The following is a 19,575-nucleotide window of genomic DNA, read 5'->3' as shown; positions in this document are numbered from 1 at the left end:
AGCATGCTTTTTTTGGAGGTGGGAGGAAGCCGGAGAACCCGGAGAGAACCCACGCAGACACAGGGAGAGCATGCAAACTCATCACAGAGCGGGACTCGAACCCGCGTCCGCCGTGTTGTGTGGAAATGTGTTTCTGACAAATACAGTTCTGGGATGACAGTTGTGTAGTTCACTACACAGTGTAGTTCACTGACATTAATAAGGAAGTAGGCACAGGAAAAATATGTAGTTTTATCTGGATTCCTTTTATCTGAAAACAAAATGGGATGTGAAGCGAGGGGAAAAAGTCATAAATACTGGAAATATATTGAATACAGTATTTAAATATTCCAACATATGACCTGTGTCATCCATGAACTTATTTCTTTGGTTCCACCTCTTCTCCTTCTTCTCCTGTCGGCTTTTCCCTTCAGGGGTCTCCACAGCCAATCAGTGTCCTCCATCTAACCCTGTCTTCTGCATCCTCTTCTCTCACACCAACTATTTTATTTTATTTCATTTCAGTTTATCTATTGTTCCAAGTTGCTGCGTTGTGGGACATTACATTTTAAGGTTAATTTACATTAGAGAGCTGAGTACTGGTTGGCTGAGCTGGTACTCCATATCCCGGCATCCATTGCGGTTTCACCATCCATTCTCACCGACGGTCAGAGCGAAGGCCTCCTGTCATCTGACCACAATCAGAACTTGACCGTTGCACATTAATTTTTGGTAAGTTCATGCGGTGTTAAATTTATTATAAATATGGATCAAAACATCCGTGTTAGCTGATACTCCGTGTTAGCAGGTAGTTAGCTCAGTTTAGTTAGCATTAGCGTTAGCGTTGCTAGGTAGCCAGCATCCATCCCAGCCTAGCGGCGCCCGTCAGAGGAGCCCAAGCAGCCTAGCTTAGCCTCCCTCCCCCCGGCCAGAGGAGGTCCGTGGGACTCTGTGGACCAAGAAGACGGGATAGACAACAGTCCTCCGCCACGGAAAAGAAATTCAGGCGAAGGTTCGGTTCTTTACCTGAATGACAGATGGCTGTTATGGAATGTTTGGAATGAATGGATAAATCATTTCGCTAACGTCAAGTAACTGTTTGCTAGCTTAAAATAGTTATCAAACAGGAATTTGCATACTTAATATCAGCTATGATTGATTGTTTTTGTTGTTATTATTATTATTTTATTACCAGAAACTATTAATAGATGTGTGAGGCTGGTATGTCTGTCGTGTATCATCGCGTCCGCTAATCGGCTTTGGGTTATTTCGGTCGGTGATGCTGCGGTGAGGTTAGCGTTAGCCTGGTGGCTTCAGAGGCTCGAACAGCTGTTCAGGAGCTTTAAGGTCAAATAAAGCTGTTTATTTATCAATGATCCGATTGATCATCAATGAAGCAAATTACGTCATAATCAATCTTGTCGGTGATTGGTTCATTTATCTACTGTAATGTATGTTGTCGCAGTGTGAAGCCAGCTTTGAGGATCATAACAAAACTGCATCGGTTTGACATTATTAGAAATAAGCAGTAATGTAGGAAATCTGTGATCTGTTTTCACTTTGGATCATTTGATCCATCACTAAATACTTTGAGGGCATGTAATTTGGAATTTATTAATTGAGCCAAGTTAAGGGACCTGTTGGGTTTTCATGTACTGACTGGTGACGGTGGATATGAATCAAATCCCCTTTTCACCACTTTGTTTCAGACCTCCACGGTGTTACAATGGATCCGTCGGCAACTGTTATGAGCAACCACACCCTGAACGCCACAGGAGGCGCCGGTCAGTGGGATGTCAGCGATAAGGCCAAGCTGTGCCGCTTCCTCTGCTACGGCTCCGAGGGGGACGCCTACACTGCCAAAGACGAGGGCCGCATCAGCACCAAGAACGCCGGAGCTCTGCTCTCCCTGCTGCAGGAGGGTCGGGGCGCTGAGGTGGTGGAGGAGATCAAAAGGTTCGCTCAGGACGGACGAGCCGTCAGTCCCAGCCCGGCCCTGTTTGCTTTGGCCTTGTGCTCCCAGCACAGCGAGGTGAAGACCAGACAGGCGGCGTTCAAAGCCCTGAAGGACGTCTGTCGGGACCCGGCGCACCTGTTCTCCTTCATCCAGAATAAGAAGCAACTGAAAGAGGGGATGAAGTGCGGCATTTGGGGACGTGCCCTGAGGAAAGCCGTGTCTGACTGGTACGTGGAGCAGGACGCCATGACTCTGGCTGCAGCTGTGACTCGATGCAAACAGAGAGAGGGATGGTCGCACCAGGATCTGCTCCGGCTGTCTCACACCAAACCGGCGAACGAAGGTGAGTTTAAAAATACCCACATCAGCTGTTAAAGCATCACCCCCCTCACATGACAACGTCTTCGCCCTGCAGGAAATTACTGTTGGAAGCCATGAGTGTGTTTAAATCTTATAGAAAACCGTAGATATTAACTGTAGTCCCTGTTTTCTTTTGATTTCTAAATATTCTGTTTAGTGTCTTTACATGTTGAAGTGTTAGAGATCGCCTCAGTATGGGTTGAAGTTTTTTGGTCATATTTTAATCACCTTTGTACTTTTTTTTTCTTACATAATGGTCATTTTAGAGTATTTATGACTACTTAGTAAAACTCAATAATAAGAAAGAGAGATTAATTTTTACTAATCACATATACATATCATTCCTAAATACAGCTTAAAAAAGAGTAAATTGATTAACTGAGTGACAGTTAAAAAAAAAAGAACCAAATTAAGATTTTACCAGCTTTACTTTTTCCACATTTATTCTCTGCTGTAAGGATTGATTATGTTTCTGTCATATCAGAATTTAACCCATTAAATTTACAAACCAGTCCTGATGAATCAATAAAATCTATTTTTCTATTTTGTGTCGTGGCCTAGATGACAGAATGCCAAGTCAAGTAGTATTGTAAGGCTCACACCTTTTACTTTTCAGCAACTGCTTTGGTCTGCAAGTATATCATGAAAGGATGGAAAGAAGTTCAGGCTGCGTACTCAGAAAAGGAGAACTCGGAGGAGGTCATCAAGGTTTTGTCCTATCTTGAAGTGGTGGAGAAGGTCAAACACAGCTGTGACGAAACAGAGGTCGTCAATTTGATAGAGGAACACAAACTGGAGAAGGAACAGCTGCTAACAGACCACCTCAAGTCCAAACAGGTGAGTGGTTTGGTCTGCTTTTAAACCTTCTGCAAGGGCTAGCCAACATCAAGCCTGCCTGAATCTCATAGGTGTGTTTTCCTGTAGGTGTGGAGGGCTCTATTGAAGGAAATGCCTCTGCACTCAGTACTGAGATTCTTAGGTAAGATGACAGCAAACAAAATAATAGAACCAGGAAGTCCGGTAACTCAAGCTGTGTGTGAGCGAATCCAATGCGAGGCCACGCTGAGGAAGGTAGGAGCCGTACTTGTGGCCGTGTGCAGAATTACACCTGAGTTTCTGGTTTCAAGTGTTTGTGTCGAACCCGTCAGGCGAAGATTCACCCGTTCAGCCTCCTCTTGTCTTCTGAAAACTACAAACGAGGCCACGGCTATCAGGGGAAAACCAAATGGGAAGCGGACAGCAGCATCCTGAAAGCAATAGACTCCGCTTTCTACAAGAGTTTTACGGTGGGTGCTTCGGCTCCTGATGATCCATCTGGGGAGGGGGGGGACAAACTTCTGAAGTTTTTCCATTGCTGTCTTCAGAACGTGGAGGCCGTGGGCAAACGCTTCGTGGTGGCCGCGGACGTGAGCACCTCCCTGAGCAGCATCGTACCGGGAACGTCCATCAGCACCGCCGTCGCTGCGGCGGCCGTTACCATGGTGAGACGATGACGGTTTGTGGACAGCTGCATAATTGTAATTGTCAGTGTTTGTGTGTTCGTCCGTTAGGTAGTCCACCAAATATCTTCAGAACCGTTGCAGATAGAAAGGTGAAACAAAAGCACATGACTCAGGCAGCGAAGGGGATGAAAATGAGATGATGACCTTGACCTTGAAAAATAGGTCAAGGTCAAATTTTCACTCATACCTTTTTATGTACACATCTCTGAAACCTAATGAGATATAATCACAAAACAAAAAGCAACATTTTCAGGAAGCCAGAGGCACAAAAATGTGTAGGTCATGGGAGAATGTTGAATTCAGGGGTGTCGCGGGATGTTGCAGTCTCTGACATCATTGCTCGTTGCTTATTGCAGATTTTTGCGAGGACGGAAGCCGACGTGGACGTGCTGGCATACTCCGAAGGAGCCCTGGTTCCGTGCTCCCTCTCTGCCGACATGACTCTGGCTCAAGTAACGGCCGAACTGGTGAAGGTGAGGCAGGATGAGGCTGACTGGGAGGACGAGGGACGTTGCTGAGCTGTAGCTGCAGTTAACCAGACGTGGTTTGCGTTCCCCAGATCCCAGGGGGGACCACTGACTGCACCCTCCCCATCAGGTGGGCCTCCGAGAACGCGAAGCAGACAGACGTGTTCGTCATTCTCACCAACAATCCCTTGTGGGCGTTCGCCGCCAGCCCGGCGGAGGCTCTGAAGAATCACAGACGGGTGCGTCGATGCCTGTCTGCTGGGCGATGGATCAACTTTGTGATGAAGGTGTTTTTTTTCTTGTTTAACACGATTATTTCTTCAAAAAGAAAACAGGAGCCGAGTCCAAGCTGGTGATGTGCGGGCTGACCTCCGTCGGAAACGCCATCGCGAACACGGAGGACAGGGGCATCCTGACCGTCTGCGGGTTTGACCTCGGAGCTCTGACCGTCATTCAGAACCTCGCCCAGGATCTCATCTGATGAAGTCGATCAAAAAAAGAACGCACACAGTGGACCCCTCGGGCTCCCGTAGCGTGTAGAAGACATTTAATATTCAAAAAAAAACCTCACAACTCGATTGACAATGTGTCCAGCGGGCTAGACTACAATGTCATTTTGTTTTCTGAAATGTGTTAAGATGATTTAAAAAAACATGCAATTGCACATCTTGTTGTAAACAGTTTGTAGTGTGTCAGGCTGTTCGATGGATTTGAACAGATTAGAGATTATAACACATCCAACACTGAATCAATTACAGCTAGATGCTAGAAGGTTAAAGAACAAGAACCATGGAAAAGTCTGAATACTGGTATGTTTAATGGGATACAGTGAAGTTCCTATTATGTAGCAACGGAATCATTTAGCATTAGCAGGTTTGATGTGATGGTAGGATGTGTGTTTAATCCCTCATACTAGAAACGATTGGCAAATATAATGGAAGAAAAAGTAAGTGAAATAAAGAACCAAAACTGAATTTTCCAATTCTTTGATTTTTTTTAGGTAATATCCTTCAGAACAATATCAATGCCTAGAATTCCTTCCTGGTGTTGCTTTGACCTCAGTCAGTTATTACTTATGTTTGTGTTTTAACCACATCAACATAAATTTCCAATAGTTTTTAATATTTTTAATTTAATTTTTTTAATTTAAAAAAATGGTGGTGGCATCTGTTATGCAGTTTTCACATAATTTATAATCAATTATGTTAAATTCTGTTTTCCCCTTAGGCAATTATTGAGGAGTTCATTTGTACGACTGTTGATCTGAAACTTGTGTGAAAAAATAACTCTTGGTGCTCTTAAACAAAAAATTAATTTTTTGGAAAATTTTCTACTTCGAGGAATATTTGGGATTTTCCTTTATGAAATGGGAATGTCAGTGTTTTGGACTGAAAAGCTCATGTATTACAGTTTGGATTTTATGGTATTATTTTGTCCAGGAAGGACAGATCATTGCCATTTTACAACTGCTTACCAAGACTGAGTCTGCCAGCATGTTTCTGTATATTTATATAAGAATTTTTGTTATGCAAAAAAACTAACCATGAATTGCTACTTTCCCTGAGGAAGAAAAACTGAACATACTTTTGTATAAAATGTGCACTGCGATATATTTCTTCAAGCCAAGAATAAACGTCCTGCTCACTGTGTTTTTGCATTGGGGACCAATTCACTTGGCGAAATGCAAATGTTGAAGTCGACAGCAGCTGCTGTGAATACTGACACCGTTCAGTAGAAACTCACCATCCCTCCTGATGCAATTCATTCTGTATGAAGGAACACACATCTGAACATGCTATTGTGTGTTTTTATCCATACAAGCCAACACTGTCATTTTCTATGTTAATAATGTCAAAGTGCTAAAGCTAAATATTTAATATGAGCGTTATTACATTTATAGTGTGACATGAGTGTGGGTTCTGCTGTATGGTAGCTTCATCATGATTAACTTGTTTTCCCTCATGTCTATCGTGTCTACTTTGATCAACTTGACTCTTGTAGCATCGAAACTCTTCAATAAACACTTTGCTGCTCCTTCTTTCTATGTGTGTGTGTATGTGTGTGTGTGTATATATATAAACTGGTACTGACTTGCTGAAGGGTTTTCGTCAATCAATAAAACTTCATTTATAAAGTGCTTTTAATAAAAAATGAGTAACCCTTAGTGCTTTACATAAAGACAATACACAAAACAGTTTACACAAGAAATATCCTCTTCCCCAACACAAACACACACTCAAAACATAGAGGAAACGCTATCCTACACTCGCCACTTTGAAGTTAGGAAACACCAGAAAAAAGTTAATCGATTTGGAGATAAAAGATGACTGTATAGATTAAAATTCAGTAATTAAAAGTAATAAAACAAATAAATAAGGTTAGAGGCCTGACAAAGGAGGTAAAAAATAATCATATACTGTAAATAAAATTCAATGAAAAAACAGTCTAAAAAAGTAAAATAAATAAATCTGTAATTAATAAAATAAATAAAATTCAATTAAGAGCCACACTAAAAGGTTAAAAGTAATTTTTTTTTAAAAAAACATACATACATTTTTAGTTAGAAGCCAAGTTAAAATGCTTGTTGATCATTTCCTGCAGCAGAAGTGTCCAACATGTGGAGCCTCCTGAAGCAGCGCTCTGGATCCCTGCGGGGATCCTGTCTGTTTATGACTAACAAAACTGCTCAAAATGAAGAATTTATTTCACGACGGCGGGTATTTTACTATTTATCTGACAAACGATGACGATCGATCCAAATAAAATAAAAAAATTCCGATCAGGCATTCTCCGAAGACGCATCACTTTGATATCAGGGGGCCTCGCAAACTCACTACATCAAGACAAGTGAAGATGGCGGACGTGTTGAGTGTTCTCCGTCAGTATAACATTCAGAAAAAGGAAATCGTCGCTAAAGGAGATGAGGTTATATTCGGAGAGTTCTCCTGGCCGAAGAATGTCAAGACTAACTACATTATCTGGGGGTGAGTGGCTGCTGGTTTAGCTTTAGCAGGAGGCCCGCAGCTCCAGCTAATCCTTACCTTATGGAGCAAAGCGCCCCGCTAGCTGTCAGATGCTACGATGCTAACAGAACTCCACTCGTTGTTGGTTTAAATAACTTTATTTTCTTAATCTGGAATTTATGCATTATATCTTGGACTACTCAGACTCGTTACTCACGTTTGACTTTATATCTAAATTGTAAATGTATTTGTGAGAAATGTACCCACAACCAAAGTTACAGTAGTATTGTAATGCTAACCAATTAGCGACAATAGCTAGCAGTTAAGTTGAGTTCCAAGAGAGTTCGGGTTCTAGTGGCCCGGGGGCCAAAACGTGTGTTTGCAGGACAATCCAGCTTTGCTTCTTGCCCTAAAAGGAAAGCGTTAATGCAACAGAGAAAAAAACAAGGATTAATAGGTTAGCAATCCGGAATAGTTCCGTGTTTATTCTAGAAACGTAGTGTACTTGTGTTTATTATGCACTTATATAACAAGTATGTGCAGGTGGGTCTGTTGGGCTGTAAAGTCAACCTGTTGATGATGCCTTTGTTTGTGTTTACCTGCAGTACCGGTAAAGAGGGCCAGCCTAAAGAGTACTACACTTTGGACTCTATCTTGTTCTTGCTCAACAATGTGCATCTCCCTCATCCCTCCTATGTGCGCAGAGCTGCAGTAAGTACTACTGAATAACCACCATCCTGCCAGGCCCTGCTTCATTTAACAGTAAATTATTATCTAGGACAGTCAGCTATTTCAGCATTGTTCGTCAAATAGCTGACATAACATTTAGATTTTATTTCACTGATTTACTGGACGTGTTTTTGGGTAAAAGGTTTTCACACCTTTCCTTTTAGACCACATATAATTTTGAACTCAGAGGTGTCGCGGGATGTTGTAGTCTATGACTGCATTGTAATTGTCAGTGTTCGTTCGTTCGTCCATCTGTCCATCCGTTAGTCCACCAAATATCTTCACAACCGTTGCAGATAGAAAGATGAAACAAAAAACACATGACTCAGGCAGCAGAGGGGATGAAAATTAGATAATAACCTTGATCTTGAGAAAAGAAGGTCAAGGTCAAATTTCAACTTTTGTACGCTCAGGAACCGGATAACACAGAAAGACAAGGGAGAAAGCCAGTGTGAGTAGACCATAGATCAAAGCTACTGCTTTGATATATGATCAAAGACCTACCCTGGAAGTAGGTCAGGGTAAGTCGCAGGATGTTGTAGTCTCTGACTGCCCTGTTATTATTGGAACCAGCCCACAGGCCACAGCTGCCAGCTGGTGTTTTGCACACACCAGCTCTACATTCCCCACAATGCAACAGTAGCCCGCCGGGTCAATATTGTATTTTCAGTTTAAAACATATGCAATTTCATATATGCATTTATTTTGATATTAAGGAACATATTTTGTTTTTGTAGGACATTAATTTTTTACAAGCTCTTAGCTTGTAGCACATTTGATTTTTTTTTTGGCCCTCAGTGTATTTTTGGCCCTCAGTATAGTTGATTTTGAATCCCTGCTCTAGACGGAGAATATTCCTGTCGTCAGACGACCTGATCGAAAAGGTTTACTGTCGTATCTCAACGGCGAGAGCTGTAAGTACTTGTGTCGTTTCCCTTCTGCGTAGAATGTTGTCTCTGTTGAGTTTATTTATTATGAACTTGTTTCTGAACATTTCAGATTATTATTGATAAATTTTGACGATAGTATTAATAGATTAGTATTTAATACCGCTTTTCATGAACGCAGAGATGGAGAAGAGTTTGGTGGAATTGTTTCTGTTCTCTTTTCACAGCGACATCAACGAGTATCGACAGAAGTGCGCCCATAGAAATAGGTTTACAAAGGCCGACACAAGGTGAGTCCATACTGACTGTTGTGAGATGTTTGAAGCGATAGTTCTAACTGGAAATAATAATTTATTGTTTTATTATCATGGAATAAATGTTATTACAATCTGTACTTAAGACTTGAATTGTATTTTGCCACTCTCTGCTCGCTGTCTTCTGTTAAAGGGTTTTTTCTCAGCCGGGGAAGTTGGTTCAAAACCACTAAAATGCTGTGTAGTTAAATATTTACCACTCTTCTGCTTTTCTAGTCAAGCGAGCAGCTGATGAAGTCTCATCTGAAGCCAAAAAACCAAGGATTGAGGTAAAGAGGACTTAAAATATTTTGTCATCAGTTGTTTTTCATAAACTCATCACTGACGTGTAGAACATTAACCTCTGTTCCCCACACAGGAAATGCTCTTTTAAAGGGATCCAATGCAAATGTGAAATGAATGCTCTTTTCCCGATTCACAGCTGCAGGGTGGAGTTCAGCTCCCACCCCCCACCCCCACAGGGCAGAAGCTTTTCTCTGTTTGCAAAGTTCTCCTCATGTTTTGTTGCTCCGGCTTCCTGTCACAGTTTAAAAACACACAATAGAGACTCCAAGTTTAAAAATGATGTTTTATCTTTCTGTGCGAAGCTGTGATGAAATGGGGGCTTATCCCCCCTCCCCCCACACCCCTCTGTTAACATCAGATGGGTTAGTCTACATTCTCTTCCTACACATGATAAGCAGTTTCAGATTATGGGCGCATGAGTGGATTAAATTAAATTAGAGCAAATTATAAGCAGATGTGCAAAAGAACAGAACATTTTTAATGAATGTAGTTCATTCATTCATTGTCATATGACCACCGCTATATCCGCCGCAGCGGATCACGGGGAGCTGGAGCCTATCCCAGTGGCATAGGGCGTGAGGCAGGGGACACTCCGGGCACGACGCCAGTGCACCGCGGAGCCACACACAAAGACATACAACCACTCACACACACACTCATTCCTACAGGCAATTTGGGACCAGCCAATCAACCTGAAGCGCATGCTTTTGGAGGTGGGAGGAAGCCGGAGAACCCGGAGAGAACCCACACAGACACGGGGAGAGCATGCGAACTCCGCACAGAGCGGGACTCGAACCCGGGTCCGCCGTGTTGTGAGGCGGCAGTGCTACCCACTGCACCACCGTGCCGCCTATGAATGTAGTTGTTAATTTTAAATAAATTCAATTTAGTACAGTTTGGAAGATTAGTTTATAGCTAAATGAAATTTGTTAGTGAATCATGAATCCATTTTGTTGTAGTTGGAGAACAAAGGAACCAACTATCTCTAAAACATGACATTCACTGGTAACAGACTAAAAAAAAAAGTTTAATCTCACAGGTTGAGAATTAAAACGTAAATTCAGTGTGTGTAGGACTGGAATAGCGAGCTAAGAATGAATAAGTCCATTTTGATTTCCAGGATGAGGAACGGGTTCGTCTGGATAAGGAGCGTCTGGCAGCGCGTTTGGAGGGCCACAAAGAGGGCATCGTGCAGACCGACCAAATCAGGTGTCGCACCGGCGACTTGGATTATTTCACAGCTGTTATTAGTTGAGCTGCTCAAACGTTATTTAAATGTTTCCCGTGCAGATCCCTGTCAGAGGCCATGTCAGTGGAAAAAATTGCCGCCATCAAAGCCAAGATTATGGCCAAGAAACGTTCCACCATCAAAACAGACCTGGACGATGACATCACCCTGAAGCAGAGGAGCTTCGTAGACGCAGAGGTGGACGTCACCAGAGACATCGTCAGCAGGGAAAGGGTCTGGAGGACCAGGACCACCATCCTGCAGAGCACCGGCAAGGTTGGTCCCCTGTAACGCTGTCCAATCACAGTGAGAGTCTGCTGTACCCCACGGAGGCTTGAATGACTCAACGAGACTCCAGTATGAATTCATATTGGAGTCCAAGTTTCTTTTCTATTTTTTTTAAAAAGGTATTCTAGTTATTTTTTTCTGGCAGCACCAAAATCATTGTCTGTATTTTACCAAAACAATGATGCTGAGTGAGTGTAAAACATCCCAGTGGATGTGGGGCCTGTGGTGTCGATCTCAACCATTAGGGGGCAGCAGAGGTGTTATTTCTACTGGTTTTTACTGGACACTGAAAAACTTGCTGTAATTATTTCGAGTCAACCTGATTAAGAAGCAAACAAGTGTTGGTGGAATCACAGAGGATTCTAAAAGCCAATGTCCTACTAATAGTTTAAGCAGGAAAAACCAGAAAGCGGAATAATCCTCGTGTTTATGTAGAGCAAACAGATCAGGTTGTGCTCTAGTTGGAGAAAACGACCAATTATGAGTCCTCTGGCAAATATGAATTGATGAAAGTGTGAGACAGGCATCATCTTTACGTGCATGAACTCATTCTATTCTGGTTCTCCGCTGCAGAACTTCTCCAAAAACATCTTTGCCATCCTTCAGTCGGTGAAGGCCAGAGAGGAGGGGCGAGCGCCGGAGCAGAGACCAGCACAGAACACGACTCAGGCGGTGAGGAGACATTTAACATTGTCTATGTGCTTTTTTCGCTTATTTATTCTAAATATAACACTAAATGTGCTTGACTGCGATCAGGAGGTGTCATGAATGATCGTTTGTTTCTGTGTGCAGGACCCCTCCCTGAGGAACAAGCAGCCCGTCACCGCTGCCTACAACAGATACGATCAGGAGCGCTTCAAAGGGAAAGAGGGTATGCTCCACTTTGGCTTCTCTAGCTAATTATAGTCTGGAGCGCACTATTAGTTCCTACTAATATTCAGATCCTGCTGTAGAAAAGAACCATTTTTGTTTCTAATCTATATTTTATTTGTTTTGTTTCTCCAGAAACGGAAGGCTTCAAAATCGACACCATGGGCACCTACCACGGCATGACCCTGAAGTCAGTGACGGTAAGCTAGCAGCAATGCTATGCGCTACATCAGGAGTATCTGGTAGGAAAGCCTCGGTATCACTCACCAGATTGGGATTATAACTTTTTACTCAATGCTTTAATGCTTTTAGGACATCGTGATGATGTCACAATCACAACAGTTAATGAGAATTCAATCAATCTCCACAAATCCTGCGCCGACCCGTACTCACATGTCATCAAACTGACTTCCTGGTTTCCGATGCTAAGATGATGTTTGCTAGAAACGATTTTACTGTGTGCCATAAAGAAAACAGGTCAAATATTTAAAGCTTGTGTGAAATCTTCAAACAGGAACTAGAAAGTCGCCACCTCAGCAGTTTAAACAACCGGTCGAAACTCCACCACGGCGACGGTGGAGGCATTTAGCTGGAGTTGTTGCTGCTAATTGTGGCTCAGAAGTTTGTTCATTCAGGGAGAGATAACTAAACCTTCTGCCTTATGAAACCAAATTAGCATTTAAAACAACATGTATTTAGTTAAACTTTTGTTAAATTTAAGATCAAACACGCAGTAAGGAAGAACAGGAGGGGGTCATAAAGAAGTGGGTCACATAATCGCTGACTTCCTGTTTAACTGTCCTCTGCATTGACTCCACTGATGGTTAAATTCACATCTTTATACGTTTTATTTGGCACGTTGTCTGATTTGCATACAGAGTAAAATCAGATCTTACATTATTACACAAAGCAGCAAACAGTTGTAGATGGAACTGGACATAAACTCATCTTTTTTCATCTTTTTTTCCCTTAACACTGCAGATTTTCATCATTTTGTTGTTGTTGTTTTTTACACAACTTACAGAAAGTTTGCGTCGATCTTTTGATTCCATTGTGGTGCAAGAAAACAAACGTGGCGATTGGCGGTGTGTTTTGTGTTACCGAGCGGATTTCTCGCGGGTCATCCTGCGCATCCGGCCGCCTCGGGTCTTCAGCGCGTTGATGCAGGCGTTGTGTTTGTTGCTCTGGAGGTGATGCCAGTACTTCAGCAGCTCATTGGGATGGAAGCCGTGCGACGTGATCAGGTGGCTGTACTTGCAGCTGGAATAGGAGACGCGCCAGTGGTTGAAAAGGAAGGCGTTGGAGGGGGGCGTGGGCTCGACCCCCAGCCTGGCCAGGCAGACCCCCACGTACACGTCCTCCAGGTGCAGGCGGCGCACGCTCAGCGACGCCACGTAGATTTTCCTGGCCAGGTCTCCCGAGAAGACGTAGCCGGTGCCCGAGCAGAAGGTGGGGTACTTCTCGCCCGGGTACAACTCGGGGGGCATGTACCACTTGCTGTTTTTGTTCCTGTTAGGGGCGAAGCCTCGCATGTTGTTCCCCGTGAAGTAGTTCTTCTTGGGGGTGCTCTCCGGCCGCAGCAGCTTGAGAATCAGGTACTCGGTGTTGACGAACATGTCGCTGTCGGTCTTCATCACGTAGCTGGCCCCCGGGCAGAACAGCCCCACCCAGTTCATCCCCATCAGCGTCTTGATGGTCAGGTTCTTGTAGGAGTCGGTGAAGTCCTGCTGGATGACGTCGTGATGCCTCCGGCTCTCGGCTTCCAGCATCCGCTGCTGCAGGAGCCCCAACTCGCCCCCGTTTGTCCCCAGCAGGAAAAGCCGGATGAACCCCACGTCCGGAGCCACGCTCTCGTTGCCCCACGTCTGCCGGATGGCGTTACGCGCCTCCACCTGCCGAGCCTCGGTGGCGATCAGAAGCACCAGGAACGGCGCCGGTTTGCCGCCGGCGCATTTATCCGGCTCGTTGATGATGTAAGGGAAAGGCCCCGGGGTCAGGGGGCCGCTCAGGTCTCCAGCGATCAGATGGTTCTCAAAGCGGGGCTCCCCCGGCGGTGAGGGGCCGCCCTCCTCGTGGAAGCTCACGTTGGCGTCGACCTGGAAGTTCGGTCGCGGAACGATTACGAACCTCCACCCCGAGTTTTGGGAGGACGCGTTCCCCCTCGTGGCGTGAAGCGCCCCGCCCCCCCCTCCGTAAACCACCGGGTTGCCCCTCCACCAGGGCATCCCCGTGAAGCGGGGCAGCCACACCTGGTGGAGCAGGAACACCAGGACGCCCAGCAGCGAGAGGAGGTAGAACCTCCTGGCGGTGTGGGTGCAGCAGTGGCGTCGTTTCCACTGCATGGCGACGGGGGGGGGGGGTCGTCGGCTTCAATGGCGTCGGAGCAGGCCCCGCCCTCCGAAGGGTTAGGATCTCATTCCCACATACGTAGATGACTCGGTTGTTTTCGGACAGACCAGCTGGACGTCTGGAGACTCTGACACATGACCTGTTGTTGCCTAGGAAACGGGACAAGAGGATGGATTTAAATCATAATTTTAAAATTTTAAAAAAACTGCTGTAATTCAGTTTATTTTGACGACAGATGTGTTTATACATCATGCAGGAGGCATCTCTAGAGCCGTGGCCCCCGTCAGGTAGACGTTGGGGGGCCGTCAGTATTAGATGATGATGATGATGAGGATGTGAAGCCTGTGTGTGTGTGTCATCAGTGTTTTGGTGGAACACACAAAGACTCTTCTGTCCCACCCCCCCGCCCCCCAGCACGCACGACAGAAATAGCAGCTAGCGCTCGACACACCCTCACATCCTGTGTTGGACGTTAGCATCGCTCTGATGTGTGCGTCTGCATTCTGAGCTCCTGCAGCAAACTCACGCGTTCTAACGCCGGTCCGGTTCCGTCCGTCTGTCCTGAATATGACCGGCGTCCCGTCGCACCGCCCTCCTCTCCATCGCACCCGGAACCCCGGCAACAAATCGTCGGAGACGTCCTTAATGTTTAGCGTTTGTGCCGAACCCTCTGCTCCTTTGAGTTCAGACTATGTCGCTACGGAGACGTCGTCCTCGTCCAGAAACGGGCGTCTGTGTGTCAGTGCTCCGACGATCTGCTCTGGTGCATCGTCCCCAGAGGCTGATGCTAACGCCGCTGCCGCCGCTGGCGTTTAGCCAGAGGCATTAGTTGGCAGTAGCAGGAGTCCTGCTCCTTTCGCTGCCTCTGGTGTGTGTGTGTGTGTGTGTGTGTGTGTGTGTGTGTGTGTCTCGGCTCGGTGGGAATCGTCTCCGCCGTGAATCTCGTTGTTTCTGCCACGCGTCCGTTTCCCGAGCCGCCGCGCGTTTATCTGCCTCTTCCTCTTTGATTGACGTGTCGACTTCCTTCCTGCAGCCGTCGTCTGTGCCTTCCTCTTCCTCACGCCGTGCGCTCGGCAGCCCCCTCTACCTCCCGCCGCTGCAAACACGGTGTTGTCTGTGTGTGTGTGTGTGTGGGGGGGGGACCACAGCATCCGCCCCCCGTACAAGATGCGTGATGGTTCCGAGGCTAGTGGCGCTACGCTAATGCTGCCGCTTCTGCTGCCGTTCTGCTGAAGGGAAGGCGGCGGATGGGGGGGGGTGGGGAGGGGGATGGGCTGCTGACCTATTTGTATTCACGCCCCCCCTCCAGAAGGAAGAATGAAGCATTATCTCAGCTCGGCATGCAGTGAACCAAGAGGAAGGGGGGCTTCTCTGCACTAAAGGAGGATTACGCTACAAATTATGCATTCACTGCATGATTTTGTGGGGGTGGGGGGGTAACTCCTCATTCAGGGATTGTCGAAAGAAAGGAGGCGTGGCTCGGTGCGTTAAGGGGAGGAGCCGAGGGGGGTGATCCGTCCAGGTGATCCCTCTCCCCGGTCGCGACGCCTCCAGACTGGCCGTCCCGCGGCGCCACTCACAGGCCCCGCCCCCGCCCTACGACGAGGAAATGAGTTTGGTGCATCAACCAGTCCAGACTGGTTACTTCCTGACTCGTCTGTATTAATGCTAATTACGCTAACGTGGTTTAAAGAAGAAGAGGCTGAAGTGGTTTAAATAATGGATTTGTGTTACGTGGTAGCGGTAGCTGTCATTAACATGTCATTAACATGTTATTAACACACCAAAGCATCAGATATAGAGACCAATTATGACATTTTATTTGCTTTATTATCTTTATTAGCTTTGGGATGCGGGAACGTCACCGGGTAATGGATTACTGCTCACACACACGTCTCTAAGAGCGATCAATAGTGATGTGGACGAAGTGGAGGAGGAGCAGCCGTCAAATAAAACAAAGAGAATTCCATTCATGTGGGAAAGGGGCGCGACTTTTAACCTGCACTCCTTCTCCGTCCCATAATTCAACTCTCTGAAGCTGATGTTTGGTGTTTCTGTGTTGTTTTGATTGAATTTTGGGACGATGGAGGACCTGCACGCCGGTAAACAAACCGTTACTGAGCGCCGCTGAAACGGACTGCTGTGTGTGTGAACAGGCCCGTCGGGTTGTGTTGTGTTTTCCAGGAAGGAGCCTCGGCCAGAAAGGCCCAGACGCCGGCGCTGCAGCCCGTCCCCCGTCCAGGTGGGTGTCGCGTTCAGGCACGCATCCGCGCCGCCAGAGATGGTCGGCTTCAACAAGAACAAAGATGGATGTCTTCAGTTTCCCCTCACTGCAGAACGACCTGACCCGAGGGTCGTTCTGCAGTGAGGGGCGGGTGTTGGGGGTTTTTTGCATTCACTGGATCAAACTCAGAAAGTGTCACTCGAAGCTCTCAGAGTTTGATTGCAAAAGAGCGAGGATGTTGAGCAACTTCCTGCAGGTTATACATACACCCGGGCGTTTCCCCTCCAGAGAAGGAGCTTTGTTTTTTTGGAGGTCGCCCCCTCCCTTGGTTTGTTCTTCAGATCTGAAGATGTCCCGGTTTGACCTCCTGGCGTCTGCAGAGCGTCGTTCTTCATCAGAGGGTCATGAACAAGAAGAGCCGATCCCTTTCTCTGATTTGTAGTTTTGAAAGTTGTAAAAAACGTCACATTCCCAGCTGATGCTTTGTTTTGCGTGTCATAAATTCTTCTCATCTTGTTTCCCCCCCAGTCTCACAAGCCAGACCCCCACCCAATCAGAAGAAAGGTGAGCTTCTCTCTCTGGATCAGACGTTTGAAGCATTCCCTCCTGTCGCTTTCTGATTCTCCGTCTGAAACACTTCCTGTTCTCCCGACAGGTTCCCGTACGCCCATCGTCATCATCCCCGCCGCCACCACCTCGCTCATCACCATGCTCAACGCCAAGGACCTCCTGCAGGATCTGAAGTAAGTGGTTCTGAGGTGAACGGCAGTGGAGGGTTTAATGAGTGTCTGTTTGATTCATTTGTTCTGCATCAAGCAGAAAAATCAGAATTAGCGTCAGGTCGGATTTGAGCCAAGAATGACTGAATGAAACTCCCGATGTTGTTGGTTTTCCGGTTGAATCCTGAAGCCGATCCGACGCTACGGCTGAAGCCGCTGGTGTTGTTCTGCAGTTATTAAATTGAACTAATTGGGATGCACAACAGCACGTCGTCTTCTCTCTGCACCCAGCGGCACAGTTTCCGTTCTCTCTCTAATCACAGCAATCACAGACGCTGACATCTCAGCATTATGTAACAGCGGCGCGAGAACATGCGGATCCGCAGCAGCTCGGATGGAAAATTCAGCGGCGCTAGGGGCGGGACTTAAGAGACTGGGCGTGTCACGTTAATAACTCCTCCCCGCTCCAGGTTCGTGACATCAGACGAGAAGAAGAAGCAGGGGATCCAGCGCGACAACGAGGTTCTGCTGCAGCGGCGCAAAGACCAGATCCAGCCGGGGGGCACGACCCTGAGCGTCACCGTCCCGTACCGAATCATCGACCAGCCGCTCAAACTGGCGCCGCAGGACTGGTGAGACCCGCCTACACGTACGTCTGTCCGGCTGCGAGCCGCCAGACGACACACGGCGACACGTGGGTGTTTGTTCCTGCAGGGACCGGGTGGTGGCCGTGTTCGTGCAAGGCCCCGCCTGGCAGTTCAAAGGCTGGCCGTGGCTGCTGCCCGACGGATCGCCGGTGGACATTTTTGCCAAAAGTGAGTGCTAGTCCCCCCAAAAATGTTTACGTCGGACGTCAGCGCTCAGACTGGATCTGTTAAAACCTGTGGGTTGGTGCTTCCAGTTCGGGCCTTCCACCTGAAGTACGACGAGGCGAAGACGGACCCCAACGTGCAGAAGTGGGACGTGACGGTCCTGGAACTGAGCCGCCACCGGCGTCACCTGGACCGACCCGTCTTCCTGCGCTTCTGGGAAACCCTCGACAGGTCAGTGTCGTCCGTGTTCGTCGCTCGTTCTTCCCGCTCACACCGCGTCTCACCCCCCCTGTCCTCCCGTCTCTGTGGGGTTTCAGATACATGGTGAAGCACAAGTCTCACCTCAGGTTCTGAGCTCGCGTCCCGTCTCCTCTGGTCGACCCAGCGTCCAACTCCATCCCCGTTTTAGCAGGAGAAGCCAGACGTTATCCACATCCCCAAGGACTCCAAAAGCAACGCGCCGGAGTCACAGCTCTGGATGCCGGAGGGGAGTTTCACGTCGTCACAACTTTCTACTCTGTAGTTTAAAAATACCAAAATTTGATTTATATATAAAGGCAGCATCGACACGATGGTGTCAGAGGGGAAAGAGGGTTTTTTTCCAGCAAATATCAATAATTGTTACACAAACCGATCACTTGGACTTCCTCTACACGTCTTTTTTTTTTTTTTTTTTTAATTTCCGGGTGTTGGTGTCCTGAATGTACAGAAATGATTAAAAACCCGTCGGAGCCAAAGCTCGTCCAGCAGAGAGGAGGACGTAGGTTCGGATTGACGACGACTTCCAATCACCAAATTGATCAGTCAATCCCGAGCTCCGGTTCGGCCAGCACCTGTCCCGGTCATGCAATGACCTCGCTCCTCCTCTTCCTCTCACAGTGACGTCTGAAAGGAGGAAGATGATGGGAAATACGTCTTTATGTCATCATGTGGAAACAGACAATAAAGCCTGATAGAAAACAACCTGCCTGTCCTGCTTGTTTTATTCATGAGCTCCCGGTTCGGTCTGATCCTGTGAGACGAGACGATCTGGGCTTGTTTCCATGGAAACAGTGATGTGCTTTTTTTTTCTATTTAAAAAAATTCGAATTGACTCACAGCTTCTTTCTTTCACCGCTACTAACTTACTCAGCTGACCCTCGCCCCACCTCTCCTTAAAGCATCACCTGTTTAAGCCCCGCCCACTGCTCCTAACTCCACCCATATTTATTTCACTTGTCCAGTATTCACTAAAAATTAAATTGCATCAACAAGGTGAAGAGGTTTCCTCATCAATCAGTGAAGGAAGGAGAGATCAATACAAATCTCCTTCATCTGTGGTGTGAATTACAGCGGCGTTGAGTCCCAAAGCTCAGCTTTAAATGCTATTTAAAGGTTCTTCCAATACATTCAGAGCTGTTTTCTCCTGGTTCAGAATGTTTGGGGTTTCATCACATCGACCTTTGAACACAGCGTCCCGTAAAATCAGAAATCTGCTCTCAAGCAAATAAATCAATGGGTCGCATTTTGTTTTGTGATGAAGAAATTTTGCAGGATGTTGTTTTATTTCCCAACAACATGTGACACACACACACACACACTCCACATATTTAAACTGAGGCCAGATCACAGTATTGATCCCCTCCGCACTCACACACACACA

General features: G+C 46.5%; 3 protein-coding genes across 5 annotated transcripts; 2 read left to right on the top strand and 1 right to left on the bottom strand.

Moving 5' to 3' along the window:
- Positions 1–576: 576 nt before the first annotated feature.
- Positions 577–6,290, top strand: ro60 (Ro60, Y RNA binding protein). Of its 3 annotated transcripts, none has more exons than XM_068340922.1 (9): positions 577–711; positions 1,689–2,279; positions 2,913–3,133; positions 3,221–3,367; positions 3,445–3,582; positions 3,661–3,777; positions 4,155–4,271; positions 4,358–4,395; positions 4,594–6,290. In XM_068340922.1, the coding sequence occupies exons 2-9, from the start codon at positions 1,706–1,708 to the stop codon at positions 4,619–4,621; spliced, it is 1,380 nt and encodes a 459-aa protein (XP_068197023.1). In that variant the 5' UTR covers positions 577–711; positions 1,689–1,705; the 3' UTR covers positions 4,622–6,290. The 3 variants fall into 3 exon arrangements, with proteins under 3 accessions (XP_068197023.1, XP_068197021.1, XP_068197022.1); XM_068340920.1 differs by having other exon boundaries at positions 4,358–4,504; XM_068340921.1 differs by lacking the exon at positions 577–711 and adding an exon at positions 752–991 and having other exon boundaries at positions 4,358–4,504.
- A 797-nt stretch (positions 6,291–7,087) lies between these two features.
- On the top strand, positions 7,088–18,437 carry cdc73 (cell division cycle 73, Paf1/RNA polymerase II complex component, homolog (S. cerevisiae)). Its single transcript, XM_068340067.1, has 17 exons — positions 7,088–7,249; positions 7,834–7,939; positions 8,802–8,871; positions 9,072–9,134; positions 9,375–9,427; positions 10,564–10,652; positions 10,734–10,947; positions 11,533–11,631; positions 11,752–11,830; positions 11,965–12,029; positions 16,363–16,420; positions 16,931–16,966; positions 17,058–17,145; positions 17,592–17,753; positions 17,836–17,936; positions 18,023–18,164; positions 18,251–18,437. The coding sequence occupies exons 1-17, from the start codon at positions 7,119–7,121 to the stop codon at positions 18,285–18,287; spliced, it is 1,593 nt and encodes a 530-aa protein (XP_068196168.1). The 5' UTR covers positions 7,088–7,118; the 3' UTR covers positions 18,288–18,437.
- On the bottom strand, positions 12,045–16,356 carry LOC137611908 (beta-1,3-galactosyltransferase 2-like). Its single transcript, XM_068340069.1, has 2 exons — positions 14,705–16,356; positions 12,045–14,327 (listed from the first exon to the last, which is right to left on the bottom strand). The coding sequence occupies exon 2, from the start codon at positions 14,169–14,171 to the stop codon at positions 12,927–12,929; it is 1,245 nt and encodes a 414-aa protein (XP_068196170.1). The 5' UTR covers positions 14,172–14,327; positions 14,705–16,356; the 3' UTR covers positions 12,045–12,926.
- Positions 18,438–19,575: the final 1,138 nt, after the last annotated feature.

This window comes from Antennarius striatus, chromosome 18 (assembly GCF_040054535.1).
Source record: "Antennarius striatus isolate MH-2024 chromosome 18, ASM4005453v1, whole genome shotgun sequence".
NCBI lineage: Eukaryota > Metazoa > Chordata > Actinopteri > Lophiiformes > Antennariidae > Antennarius > Antennarius striatus.
Note: the sequence above shows the minus strand (reverse complement) of the source record. Positions and strands in the feature narration are given on the sequence as shown.